General features: G+C 38.4%; 1 protein-coding gene across 6 annotated transcripts; it reads left to right on the forward strand.

Annotated features, from left to right (window-relative positions):
- Nucleotides 1-38: 38 nt before the first annotated feature.
- On the forward strand, nucleotides 39-8,612 carry LOC145425678 (programmed cell death 1 ligand 1-like). Of its 6 annotated transcripts, none has more exons than XM_080298955.1 (6): nucleotides 842-1,174; nucleotides 1,389-1,526; nucleotides 3,832-5,004; nucleotides 5,434-5,580; nucleotides 6,296-6,655; nucleotides 6,894-8,612. In XM_080298955.1, exons 4-6 carry the CDS (start codon nucleotides 5,457-5,459, stop codon nucleotides 7,088-7,090), a joined length of 681 nt encoding a protein of 226 aa, XP_080155081.1. In that variant the 5' UTR covers nucleotides 842-1,174; nucleotides 1,389-1,526; nucleotides 3,832-5,004; nucleotides 5,434-5,456; the 3' UTR covers nucleotides 7,091-8,612. The 6 variants fall into 6 exon arrangements, with proteins under 6 accessions (XP_080155080.1, XP_080155081.1, XP_080155078.1 ...); XM_080298951.1 differs by having other exon boundaries at nucleotides 859-981; nucleotides 1,112-1,174; nucleotides 3,832-5,580; XM_080298954.1 differs by lacking the exon at nucleotides 842-1,174 and adding an exon at nucleotides 39-163 and having other exon boundaries at nucleotides 3,832-5,580.
- Nucleotides 8,613-12,496: the final 3,884 nt, after the last annotated feature.

Genomic DNA, 12,496 nt, shown 5'->3' on the forward strand with positions numbered 1-12,496 from the left:
ACGTCATGCCCAGCTAATTTAAGGAACTTGGAAAGAAAAGCGTCAGAACTTCTTTAAGTTTCTTGGAGACATTTCACCTCTCATCCGAGAAGGTTCTTCAATTCTAAGAAAAATTGATGGAGAGTCCCAGATTGAAGCCCTATCAGAGTGTCCCCAAACTTTGGTAAAGGCAGAGGATGACTGCAATCTTTACTTAAACCATATTAGGAAACAGATCCAGGTCAATGCCTCAGCCTCTGTATCACCTCTCTTTTGCGAGATTTGCCATGTTTGCTACATTGTTGTGCTTCATTTCACTCATTTTAAAGCATCCAGTTTGGGTTAGTTGAGCTCTAGGACAGATGATATACGAATAATTTTGGGATGTTTTAAGGGTGAAATGTCCTGCAGGATCATTAAAACATTAATATTGTTTCCCCAGTTATAGCAAGTTCAAATTTATCTAAAAAAACAAACAAAACTGTTGATCAAAGTTCAGTTACCTAACACAAGCAGAGACTGGGACGAAACATGTTTCAACATATTTGCTCAAATTGACCCGCACTTAAAATAAACAGCACACTGAATATGATAAACACAAAGTGGCTGCACTCAAATCTGCTGCACTTTCTGCTTAATGTGAATCCATTCTATCTGTGATAAGTGTGGTTTATGTTAAAGCAACGGCTGGTCATAAAATCTCAACAGGCCTTTTAAGGCTGATGGGTAAAAAGAGGATGTTTAATGCCTTATATGACATTCCTCTGTCTGCATACAAAGATTCCTATGAGTGCCACATACTCTACTCTACTCTACTTTGCTAGACCCTCCCCTGCACAGTTACCTCTGGTTTCCTCTTTGTGGAGCAAAGTGGGTGATAAACAAACGAGAGAAAAGCCGATCAGCTGATCACTGATCAGTTTCATGATTTAATTAGCAGAGGGTGGGGAGAGGGGGGCGAGAGAAGAAGAAGCAGCTGTGATGTCAGGAAGTCAGTGACAGGTAAACCCACAGGAAGTTTTTCTGCCCTGTCGGCTACAGGATGATGCGAACTGTTTCTACGAATATGTAACACGATCAACGATCGGAAGATAACAAGTTACGTTAAACAAAATCACTAATTGTGATTTAGGTTCAATACGAAAGGTTTGAGGAAAAATCTCAACGACGTGCTGTCACTGAAGGCATCACACAGGTATTGACATGTTGTCATTTAAGTGTATTTATCATTGCCTGTGGCTTCCTGACTGACTTCAGCCACTCACAATGTTTGTTTTAACATTCAGTGAAGGCCTCACAGAGGTACCCATGTTCCCCTTTATGTCAGCTAATTTTGATGCTTTATAGTAAGTGTTGTTCACTTTGACCATTTGAAAACTTTTTCTCTCTTCTTTGTTGCATTTAAATAGAGAAACCATTGCTTTCCCCAAAAACCATCCTGTCACAGGGGAAGAGGAGGAGGTTTTGACCTAAGTGACTGAACTGGTCAAATTGTCGATCTGACATCGAGAGGAGAATGAAGAACATCTCTCTTCTGTGGCTCCTCTGTAAGTACACTGTAATGATTAGCTATGAAAAAATGTTGTTTCTTTATCACAAAACTTCCTGGTTGGAATCAGGATTTTTTTCAAGGAGACCACAAAGAACAAAGAGGGTCAACAGGAGAAAGTGTAGAAAATCGGTCCAGATTATAGGTAAATGGGATCATAGACATCTATGATATCGGAAGCTGCTACAATAAATACAATACAATAGTTAGAATCTTACTTAAGTATTAATACAAATGTTTTATCATCTATAATGTAAATTTCATGCATTCTTCTGAATCATATCAACAATATTATTGGATTATAATTATTTATTTATGTGTGAATCATTTTAATGTTGCTTGATGTTTGGAATAACCTATATGCTGCTGAGTAACTTTATTTACAATAAAATAAGATCATAAAGTAAGTAGTAAGTAAGCTTTACAATAAATTGCAAGGGGCACACATTGTCTAATCTAAACTACAATGGAGCCGAAGAAGAAAACTGCAAAACAAAGAAATATCTGATTGTATTATAAAGTGAGGACAATTTCAGTTAAGTGCTGTAAATATACTGTCAGGATCACTGGTGATTTTACAAGATTACCAGCACTCTAGCCCAGCACACATGTCTCTGTGTAGGACATGAGAAAAAAAAGTTTCCTCCTCTCTCTGCTCATCAGTGCGTAACTCAACCAAATCCATGACATCTGTGTTCTCCACAGTCTGGTGGTTTTCTGTTTTCTCTGCTACATCTCACAGATGTAACATTTTCTACAGCTACTTTTAGTACCACTGATATTCATTTAGACTCTTTTTCTCCAATCGATCTTTCTGAGTTAACTTCAATAATTACTTCCTCCAGTTTCACATACTGTGCTGCAGTGGTTTGTATCATATCTATCTAATAGACTCCAATTTGTACATGTAAATGGAGAGACCTCTTCACACACTGAGGTTAATTATGGAGTTCCACAGGGTTCAGTGCTAGGACCAATTCTGTTTACATTCTATGGAACATACATTCCCTTAGGCCAGGTGTGGGCAATTCCAGGCCCCGAGGGCCGGTGTCCTGTAGGTTTTAGATCTCACCTTGGGTCAACACACCTGAATCACATGATTAGTTCGTTACCAGGCCTCTGGAGAACTTCAGGACATGTTGAGGAGCTAATTAACCATTTAAATCAGCTGTGTTTGATCAAGGACATATCTAAAACCTGCAGGACACCGGCCCTCGGGGCCTGGAATTGCCCACCCCTGCCTTAGGCAGTATCATTAGAAGACATAGCATACATTTTCACTGCTATGCTGATGACACCCAGCTCTATCTGTCCATGAAGCCAGATAACACACACCATTAGGTAAACTGCAGGAATGTCTTAAAGACATAAAGACCTGGATGGCCGCTAACTTTCTGCTTCTTAATTCAGATAAAACTGAGGTTATTGTACTCGGCCCTGAAAATCTTAGAAATATGGTATCTAATCAGATTCTTACTCTGGATGGCATTACCTTGGCCTCCAGTAACGCGGTGAGGAACCTTGGAGTCATTTTTGACCAGGACATGTCCTTCAATGCACATATTAAACAAATATGTAAGACTGCTTTCTTCCATTTGCGCAACATCTCTAAAATTAGAAATATCCTGTCTCAGAGTGACGCTGAAAAACTAGTTCATGCATTTATTACTTCCAGGCTGGACTACTGTAATTCATTATTATCAGGACGTCCAAAAAACTCGCTGAAAAGCCTTCAACTAATCCAAAATGCTACAGCAAGAGTCCTGACAGGGACTAGAAAGAGAGAGCATATTTCTCCTGTTTTGGCTTCCCTTCATTGGCTTCCTGTTAAATCCAGAATTGAATTTAAAATCCTGCTCCTCACATACAAGGTCTTAAATAATCAGGCCCCATCTTATCTTAATGACCTTGTAGTACCATATCACCCTATTAGAGCGCTCCGCTCTCACTCTGCAGGCCTACTTGTTGTTCCTAGAGTATTTAAAAGTAGAATGGGAGGGAGAGCCTTCAGTTTTCAGGCCCTCTTCTGTGGAACCAGCTTCCAGTTTGGATTCGGGAGACAGACACGATCTCTACTTTTAAGATTAGGCTTAAAACTTTCCTTTTTGCTAAAGCATATAGTTAGGGCTGGACCAGGTGACCCTGAATCCTCCCTTAGTTATGCTGCAATAGACATAGGCTGCCGGGGATTGCCTTGATGCATTGAGTTTTTCCTTTCCAGTCACCTTTCTCACTCACTATGTATTAACAGACCTCTCTGCATTGAATCATATCTGTTATTAACCTCTGTCTCTCTTCCACAGCATGTCTTTATCCTGTCTTCCTTCTCTCACCCCAACCGGTCGCAGCAGATGGGTTTCAAACATCAGAATAAAATTCTTCTGAGTTGATCCACAACCAGCTTTGTTCTTTTATCAGTATTACTCTGTATAAGCTGTGTTTGATAGAAATGTAATGATACAGGTCACAAATGACAGCATGTGTATCAGGTGAAAAACCACACTTACCGTTCTCTTACATCCCCGGTGTGTTCTTAAAGGAAATCACTTTAAGCTTTTAATTTCTTTTTCAGGTTTCCATTGTTTCTAATATAACATATAATTTGCTTTTCTTTTCTAATGTATTTATGAGAATATTTAAGTTAATGATTCAGTACAATGTTTCAATTTGACCTCATGGTGGCAGTGTTGTCACACTGGTAAGGTTACGACTGGAACACAGACGAATCTAATAGTGAGCATTGAAGTAAATTTAGAGATTACAGTCTTCAAACCAGAAGTAGTTATCTCTGTTTTCATATGTCATGATCCTTAAAAATATAACCAATCATGAGAATAATGACAAAAAATAATGTAAGAATATAAATAAATGTATAAATAAAATATATACATAAATAAAAATCAATAAATAAAATATAGATGACAGACTGTTAATAATAAGAGTCTCCACAACAGTTATATTCAAAGGCAAAGGAAGGAAATAATTATTATTTATGTTTTTATTATTATCATTGTTGGCAGAACACTTTTCAAACCAAGAAGATCCTGTGTTTGAATCCACCACCTTTCAGTGCCTGCATGTTCCTGTGGGTACTTCAGATTCCTCCACCACAATCTGTCCAACACATCCAACTTATTCCATCTAAAGTGTTTGTTTGATGACCACAGTTTCTTTTTTAAATTTATGTTGACTCACTGCCAGCACAGAGAAAGGAAGTGAAAATTTACTGGTTCCTCTTGGTTCCACCTCCTCTCTCTTTGGCTGTTCCATCACATATTGTACTATCTTTAAATATCTTTTTGTTTGTGTCTGTTATTGAAATATAACTGTCAAACATTCACATTAGGCTGTTTGGTATATTGAACACTTTAACAAGGTGACCTCAGACACTTTTTGAAGAAATCTTTGTGTGGATTTTTTTCCATCCTGATGATCAGAAGAGTGTTTGAAGGTGTCAGAGATTCTTCAGAACAACAGTAAGTGTTTAAAATTACATCTTTCAGTCTTTTAGGTAATCTGACAGGTTGACTGAAGTCTGTGAGCTTCAGTCGATTAACACAAACATAAAAAAAAAAATCACCTCAACCAAGTGGAATTGTACTCAGTTACTCGCCTCTACTCTGATTACAGTCATGTCTGTTTCTGCTATTCTTTGTCTCTCACTGTAAATATGTTTGTTTTGTTCTGTGGAGATCATTCAAGAACTGAACCTGTTCTGCTCTTTAATGATGACGCACTTTCTGATCTTCCTGCTGTCCAGCCTCGTCACTCTGATGTGACTTCCTTCAGAGACTTTGAGAAGTGTTGAGTTTGGACGAGTGTCTGAAAGACAAAGTTTTATTTAATCCTTAAATTTAATTTCATGTAGTCAGATTTTAAAGTCAGGTTCTACTATTCTGTCACAGGAGATACCAAAGGTTCAGATTTTATGAAAATCAACGTGTCGGATGAAAATCAACGTGTCGGATCAGCAGACCTGGACAACATGGAAATGTCTGCTGTAACTGCATTGGCTTTGCTGTTTGTCGGTGTCTTCATGTTTGTCTCTGCAGGTGAGATTTATAAGGATGTTTTTATTAAGAGAAATAAACAGTGTCTGCGTTGTTTAAATGTTACTTCTCAAATGTTTATTTTCATATTTCATATTCAGTTTGTTTATGTCTTTGAGGGCATCACGAGTTGTTGTTTGTGTGAATATAAGTGCTTGGTCTGCAATTTGAACCACAGAGAAAAAGAACTGTAATGTGTGTGTCCGTGTGATGTGTTGTAGTTCCAATTGTCAGTATACAGCTACAAATCTTTTTGGTTACAGTATAAATTTAAGCTATGATACAGCAGCTGCCTGCATAATAACAATCCTATTTTTTGTAGATATTGTCATAATATTCAGATGTGCTGACGGGTGGAGGTGGGGTTGCAGTTGCACTGTAATGCATTGGCAGCATTTGCCCTCATGGTGACAATCACAATGAACACTTCATATTTTCTCCCTCTTTTATTTTCACCTACCTCCACCTCTGGAGGCCCGGCAACTCCACCTTATTGCCTCTGGATAACTCAGTATCATAGGCACACTCATTAACTGATCCCATGTGTAAAAGACAAAGCCTCCTAGTAAAGTCATTAATAATTAGGATTCTTGATTAGTGAAAATGCACAGTCACTCAGCATAGCAATAAGGTAACCACAAAAGATCAATAATGCAATACATTAAAATAATACAAATAATTCAATAACCTCTCTGCTCTGAATTGTTTCCTCTTTCAGAGCAGAAAACTATCACAGCTGAGTCTGGACAGGACGTCACTCTGACATGTCGAGCTCCGAATGACAACATCATAGTTACAGAGTGGAGCAGAGCCGATCTGGAGATGGAACATGTCCTCTTGTACCGAGATGAACAGTTTGATCCAGAAGAGCAGCATCCATCTTTTAAGAACCGGGTGGATCTGCAGGACAGACAGATGAAGGATGGAGACGTGTCTTTGATTCTGAACAATGTGACGATTAATGACACTGGAACATACGAATGTCGCGTCATCAATGGAAGACCAAACCGCGGACGGGTTGCCCTATTGAAGAACGAACCCATTTGCATCTTTTACCTGAATGTTGTTGATCCTCCAGGTGAGTGAGTAGAGTTGAGTGTGTGTGTGATCAGAGGTGAAGCTGCTTCCTGGTTGTTGATGTTTGTTTCTAAAGATGTTGTTGATGAGACTTTGTAGAAAGCAGCTGGTCTGAGTGATGTGATCAGAGTGCAGTAGATAATGTCTGACAGCAGTTTGAAGAGGAAATGGATTCTGTTCTGTTCTTCACTCATCACCTACCTGACAGCTGACACCTCACACCTGTTTCTCACCTGCAGGTCAGACAGGAGGGGACACAGAGGATGGATCTGTTGGACTCATAGTTAGTCTGTCTGCTTGTATCTGTCTTGCTGCTCTGGTTCTAGGTTTCTATAGCTACAGGAAACATAAACAACAAAAAACGGGACTGATATCAGCAGGAGATATTCTCGGAAAATGTAGAAAAAAAAAGAAAAGAAAATTCCTGTCAAAGTAAATACTGTGTTGTTTGTTTACTTTTAACCAACATCATTTGGCATAAAACTGAAAGCTTTACAAATCAAGAAATTATTAAAATTCAGTAATCAAAATAGTCAGTATTCTAAATTCAATCAAAGAAAAGAAAAATCCAATAGAGTGATGGTGATGCTGATTTTCCAGCAGATGTCTTCACTTTCTCTCATTCTACTGCATCCAGTTAGATGTGTTCAAAGATGCTGGTATGTTTGAAGAATAAAAAACACAATTTTATCGTTAAACCAAACAACATCAGATTAATTTTTTGTTTGTTTTTGAACATAGCTGACAGAGCTCTCCTCTCATAACCTTCAGCAGAACAGCTAGAATCCCATAGTTCTCTGCAGTTTTTGTTGTTATGTACATGATTCAAGTTAAATTTAGTTTTCTATGGAAAGAGCTTGGTGCAAACACGAGGTGTCATCAACATACCGCAATCACATTTCTTCATATTTCTAACCTGTCACTATAAGATGCTCTTTCAGTTTCTGAAAGTGCTTCAGTTGAATTTCAGTTGAATTTCATACCACATGATAATATTAATCTGCTCTCACAGTTCATTAATTCAAGATCAGTTTATTTTTTTAAAAAACATGTTCCTGCAAGTGTTTCACAATAAAAGACTTGTTAAGAAATGAAGCATTTTTGCACCAGAGTTAGAGGGCTTTTAATTCGTAATCAAGACATTGTGAAAAGAAATATCATGAATAAAGTGAAGTAAAAAAAAAAAAAAATATATATATATATATATATATATGTAATATCTTACGTTTCACTATACAGTGGAATAAATAAGTTCTTCCTTAGAGTTTATATTAGACGTATTACAGCCTGATCAGGAGGCAGAGACACACTTCAACAATCATAGTTATATTCCTGTTCACGTGACTTTTAATCTCTTTTAAGTTAATTAAAATGTATCCAATATTAAATGTAACACTGCCATTTTATTAGGAACAACACATCATGTTTTTCATACACAGTATGCTCACTTATAAAACATTGCTAAAAGTTAAACATCGTATTTAAACGGAAACATCTCCCTCTAGTGGCCATATATAAACACGTGTGAGGATGGTGTGAATGTAATTTAATCAAATGTGAATCATAGTGTTCCAGTCAGTCATCAGTGTGTCTCTGCACAGCTGTAATTAAAATGTGTTCAGAGGGCCTCAGTGTCTGAATGGTTCCAGTTCAGCTCCATAACAGCAGCGTCCCTGGTTTGATTCCTGTGTTTCAGCTCATATCTGCCTCTCTCACTGAGGGGGACGTCCACTACATGGACATGGATTTGTTCATCAACCAAACTACAGATCACAGAGAACAGAGGATAATTTTTCCATGCTTCTTTTCATATATGTGAACTAACAAATGTTTTAATTCTGAAAAATGAAGAATTAAGAAAAAAAGTGCTGTGTGAGTATAGGTATTGTTTTTTTAAGTTATTTGATGACTTGTGTCTATATAATGAATAAAGTTCACATGTATCGTGATCACAGTAACAACTTTCCTAGAATTAATCTCTGTTTTAGATATTTAATTCATATTACTGTTTAATTTTGTTCATTTTAATCAGATCAAGATGTTGGAGAAGATGATGTCATCACTGACATCATGTGCAGTGTCATCAACATATCAAACTGTCAGCTACAGCCAATCAGTGTTTTCATATTTTTTTTATAATGTGAGGATATCTGTAAATATATCCTCACATAATGTATCTTTGACAAGATTTAAAATATTATAATATTAGTTTCTCCCTCTCCCTTCCCCTGTTTGAGGGGCGTGGGAATAATGAGGAAAATTGGAATGAACCAACAATTTTAAAATCAAACACTAAAATGGCACCATGGAAACTGGGAGCTCAAAAGGTTTTAACATTAAATGGAAAACCCGAAAACCCCACCCTGGGAATTTCACCAAGAGAATATCTAGTTTGAATCTTAAGACAGAGATGTGGTTCAGTGTGAAAATAAAAATATTTTATTATTTAAAAAGCTATTTTATTTATTTTATTATTTTATTTGGGTAATTTTATTAGATCAAGATGCTGGAGAAGTTCTGATGATCACTGTCATCAACATATCAATATATCAAACTTTCATCGACAGCCAGTCAGACAAAGTGATTGGTTGTCACTGGCTGGTAGGGCTGGAAACGCAACCAGCCAGTGACCCCTGGGGAGTGGGATGGAGGGAAAAGGTGTGAGTCACTGAAAACGAGGGAAACAGGTGTTTTTTCAACTCTGCTAAATTGTCTCCAAAAGAAAACTCACTATGGTGGCTATTAAACCCTGGAGCTGGACCATAAACAGTCACTATGAGACCTCAATAAAAGACTCAACAACGATTGTTTCTAAAATATGTGGCCCATTGCACATGGTCAGTATTGCCCACATGCAAAAGACCCAAAACATTTTCGGACTTAAATTCATGAGACTATAATCAGTGTATTGATTGATATTGTTTATGTCTGGAGGTGTTCTGTCAGCAGTCAGAGGTGCAACGGGATCGTTTTCACCAGAAGACCAGCTGTGGCGTCACCTGGCATTTAAAAACCGTGTTGTTATGTTATGTTATGTTATGTTATGTTATGTTATGTTATGTTATGTATGTTGCTGGCCACTTTATTAGAAACACCTGTTGAAAACGTTGAACTCTCCTTTTTCTTCAAGTGTAAAACACACATTTCAGTGCAGGTAAAACATCTTCATGTTCTCAGTTCTCAGTCCCAAATAAAATAAAATAACATTTTCTTTTTTTTTTTTCTTTTTTTTTCTAAATGACATCAGAAACAGCAGTATGCGACATTACGTGATGGCAGAGCTTCAGTTCATCCTTTGTCATTTTTTTTTTTTTTTTTTTTTTTAATAAATAGGACAGGGGGAATGAATGAGAGAAAGAGGGGGAGAGAAAGAAAGAAAACCAAAGGGGAGAAGAGACGGTGAGAAGGGGGGGGGAAGAGAGAGAAAAAAAAAAAGAACTCCTGGGTCACCTGTATGGAGAAAACAAAAAAACAAACAACAAAAAAAACAAACAGAGGAGACAGCAAACAACAAAGAGCAACATAATAATAGAGAAAACAAAGCACCATCACAATAAACTAGCTAGTCATAGATATCAATATTTACTAAATAATAAACGATATTGTGCAGCACGCAAGATAGACAGCGCACAGTGTGCTTTGAGGCAGCAGCCAAGAAAGCTTTAGTCCGCGTCTGTGAATACCCATGTGTGCATACCTGTGTGGATCAGCATGCTTGCATTCCAAAGGTTTCTCCATGTAATGATCTGCTAGGGAGTGTGGGGGGGCCACAGCCCCGTCCTCCAGGGTGTGAAGCGGGTATGGAGGAGATCAAAACTCCAGACATCCAGAGGCCCCCAGAACACAAGAGACCATGGAAGACCAACAGAGGGGCAGCCGCGCCACTGTTCCAGTAAGAGCTGAGGAGAGTCCCAGATGAGGGCTCGCCCAGCAGCCGCGGAGCAGAAGTCAGGGGGAGTTGCAGTGACGCGCCCGTGAGCTCCGCCGGCCCCCAGCTGTGCCTGAGTGACCGAGCCCCAGGCCGAGAGGCCGGGGGCACCCCACCTCCAAAGGGGCCCGAGCGAGCCCCAGGCCCCAGGCCCCGACAAGCGTTCACCTGTTGAAAACGTTGAACTCTCCTTTTTCTTCAAGTGTAAAACACACATTTCAGTGCAGGTAAAACATCTTCATGTTCTCAGTTCTCAGTCCCAAATAAAATAAAATAACATTTTCAAGGATAAAAGACAAGCAGGAAAACACCAGCTTATTGCAGTCACACCTTTTGGTTATTTATCAAAAGAATTCACAAAATCAATTAGTCGTGTTAAGCTCAATTTTCAGCACCAAGGACATAGAGCAGCACCCTGAGTTTCAGCACCACTAAGTCCACAGACTGGGGAGCCGACTCAGAGGTTTCTCACACAGGAAACAGCAAACACTCACAAGCTTTAAAACAAAGTTAAAACCCTCTAAGATTTCTTCATAACCAAATTGGACTCAGTTATTATTAACGATGATGTTCCACTCTCCTGCTGCTCAACCTGTTGTACCTAAGGCCTAAAACAGACAAACAAGAAGAGAAGAGGTATGGACAAGCCTGCACAGACTCTGGTAAATCACAAGACTTGGGGTGCGTTTTTCTGGGGGTGGACATAGTAAGCAATGATCCAACCATCTTGATCTCAGGGTGGGAATTGTGTTGGATTTATTCACTCACACCTTGGTGGCTGAAATCAATGTTTAAATGCAAGATCATATAAATGACATGTGCAGTGCATTATTAGTATTATTTTTTATCATTATTATCCATCCATACATCTTCTTCAGGTTATCTGGGTCCGGGTCGTAAGGGCAGCAGGCTAAGCAGAGAAGCTCAGAACTCTCTCTCCAGCCACCTCCTCGTTTAACTGACAGCACTTTAAAGTCTGAAGGACGTCTTGTTTTGCTGAATCCTGCTGTTGATGGGACAAATTGTTCATGTGCAGTTTGGGAAATGAAAAATATGGTATTGTGCCATTTTAATCCTTCGGCATTTGTTTGATTTTATTTCTCATTTCTCATAAGATGAGTAACGGATTCAAAAAGGAGAAGATTCAGTTTAATCAGCTGCAACACGATCTCAGTAATGTAAGTGTCGGAAAGTATCCACACAAACCTCTGAATCTCAGCTAAAAGCGCATTTAAACCATTTGTACGATCAGCAAACACAGCGAAAACAACAAACAGTTAAAAGTGCTGTTGTTGTTCCATTAAATGCCCATAAACAAACACAAAGAGCTTCGTTAACACAGATTCATGGCCAACCAAGGAAGCAATACATTTTCTAAAAGCTGAGACCAAACCAGGTTTATTCTCTCGGCTGAAATGATTAAAAAGAGGTATCAGTCATGCAAATCGGCCAATAGAAGCTGAAACAAACATATTAAGCATGTAAGATAAGATAAGATAAGATAAGATAACTCTTTATTGTCATTGCACAGTCATACATAGTACAGTAGTACAATGAAATTGGAAAAACTGTCCTACGTCGGCACTACATATAACACAACACGACACGATATGACACATCACAACGCAACACAAACAACACAACACAGTATATTAACTTAGTATAAAAAAGAAGAATAAGTGTATGTGTATTGCACACTGTTATTATTGCACATTAATTATTATTGCACCTTGTTATAAATATAAATATTATTGTTATCGTTTTAAACATTGTTACCTCCCCCCTAAAAAGTCCAGGGAGGTATCCAGTCAGGTCAGCTATTTACATTGATCAGGGCTATTGCCCTGTTGTAAAAGCTGTCCTTGAGTCTATTTGTTCGGGACCTCAGCAGCCTGAACCTCCTGCCAGACGGCA

The sequence above is a fragment of the Astatotilapia calliptera genome, chromosome 3, assembly GCF_964374335.1.
Source record: "Astatotilapia calliptera chromosome 3, fAstCal68.1, whole genome shotgun sequence".
In the NCBI taxonomy this organism is placed as follows: Eukaryota; Metazoa; Chordata; class Actinopteri; order Cichliformes; family Cichlidae; genus Astatotilapia; species Astatotilapia calliptera.

Excerpts from the sequence above, each read along its gene's own strand:
- LOC145425678 (XM_080298954.1), top strand. The coding sequence starts at position 5,457 with ATGAAAATCAACGTGTCGGATGAAAATCAACGTGTCGGATCAGCAGAC. Across the intron at positions 5,581-6,295 it reads CTTCATGTTTGTCTCTGCAG|AGCAGAAAACTATCACAGCT; the intron begins GTGAGATTTATA and ends TTCCTCTTTCAG. Across the intron at positions 6,656-6,893 it reads GAATGTTGTTGATCCTCCAG|GTCAGACAGGAGGGGACACA; the intron begins GTGAGTGAGTAG and ends TCTCACCTGCAG.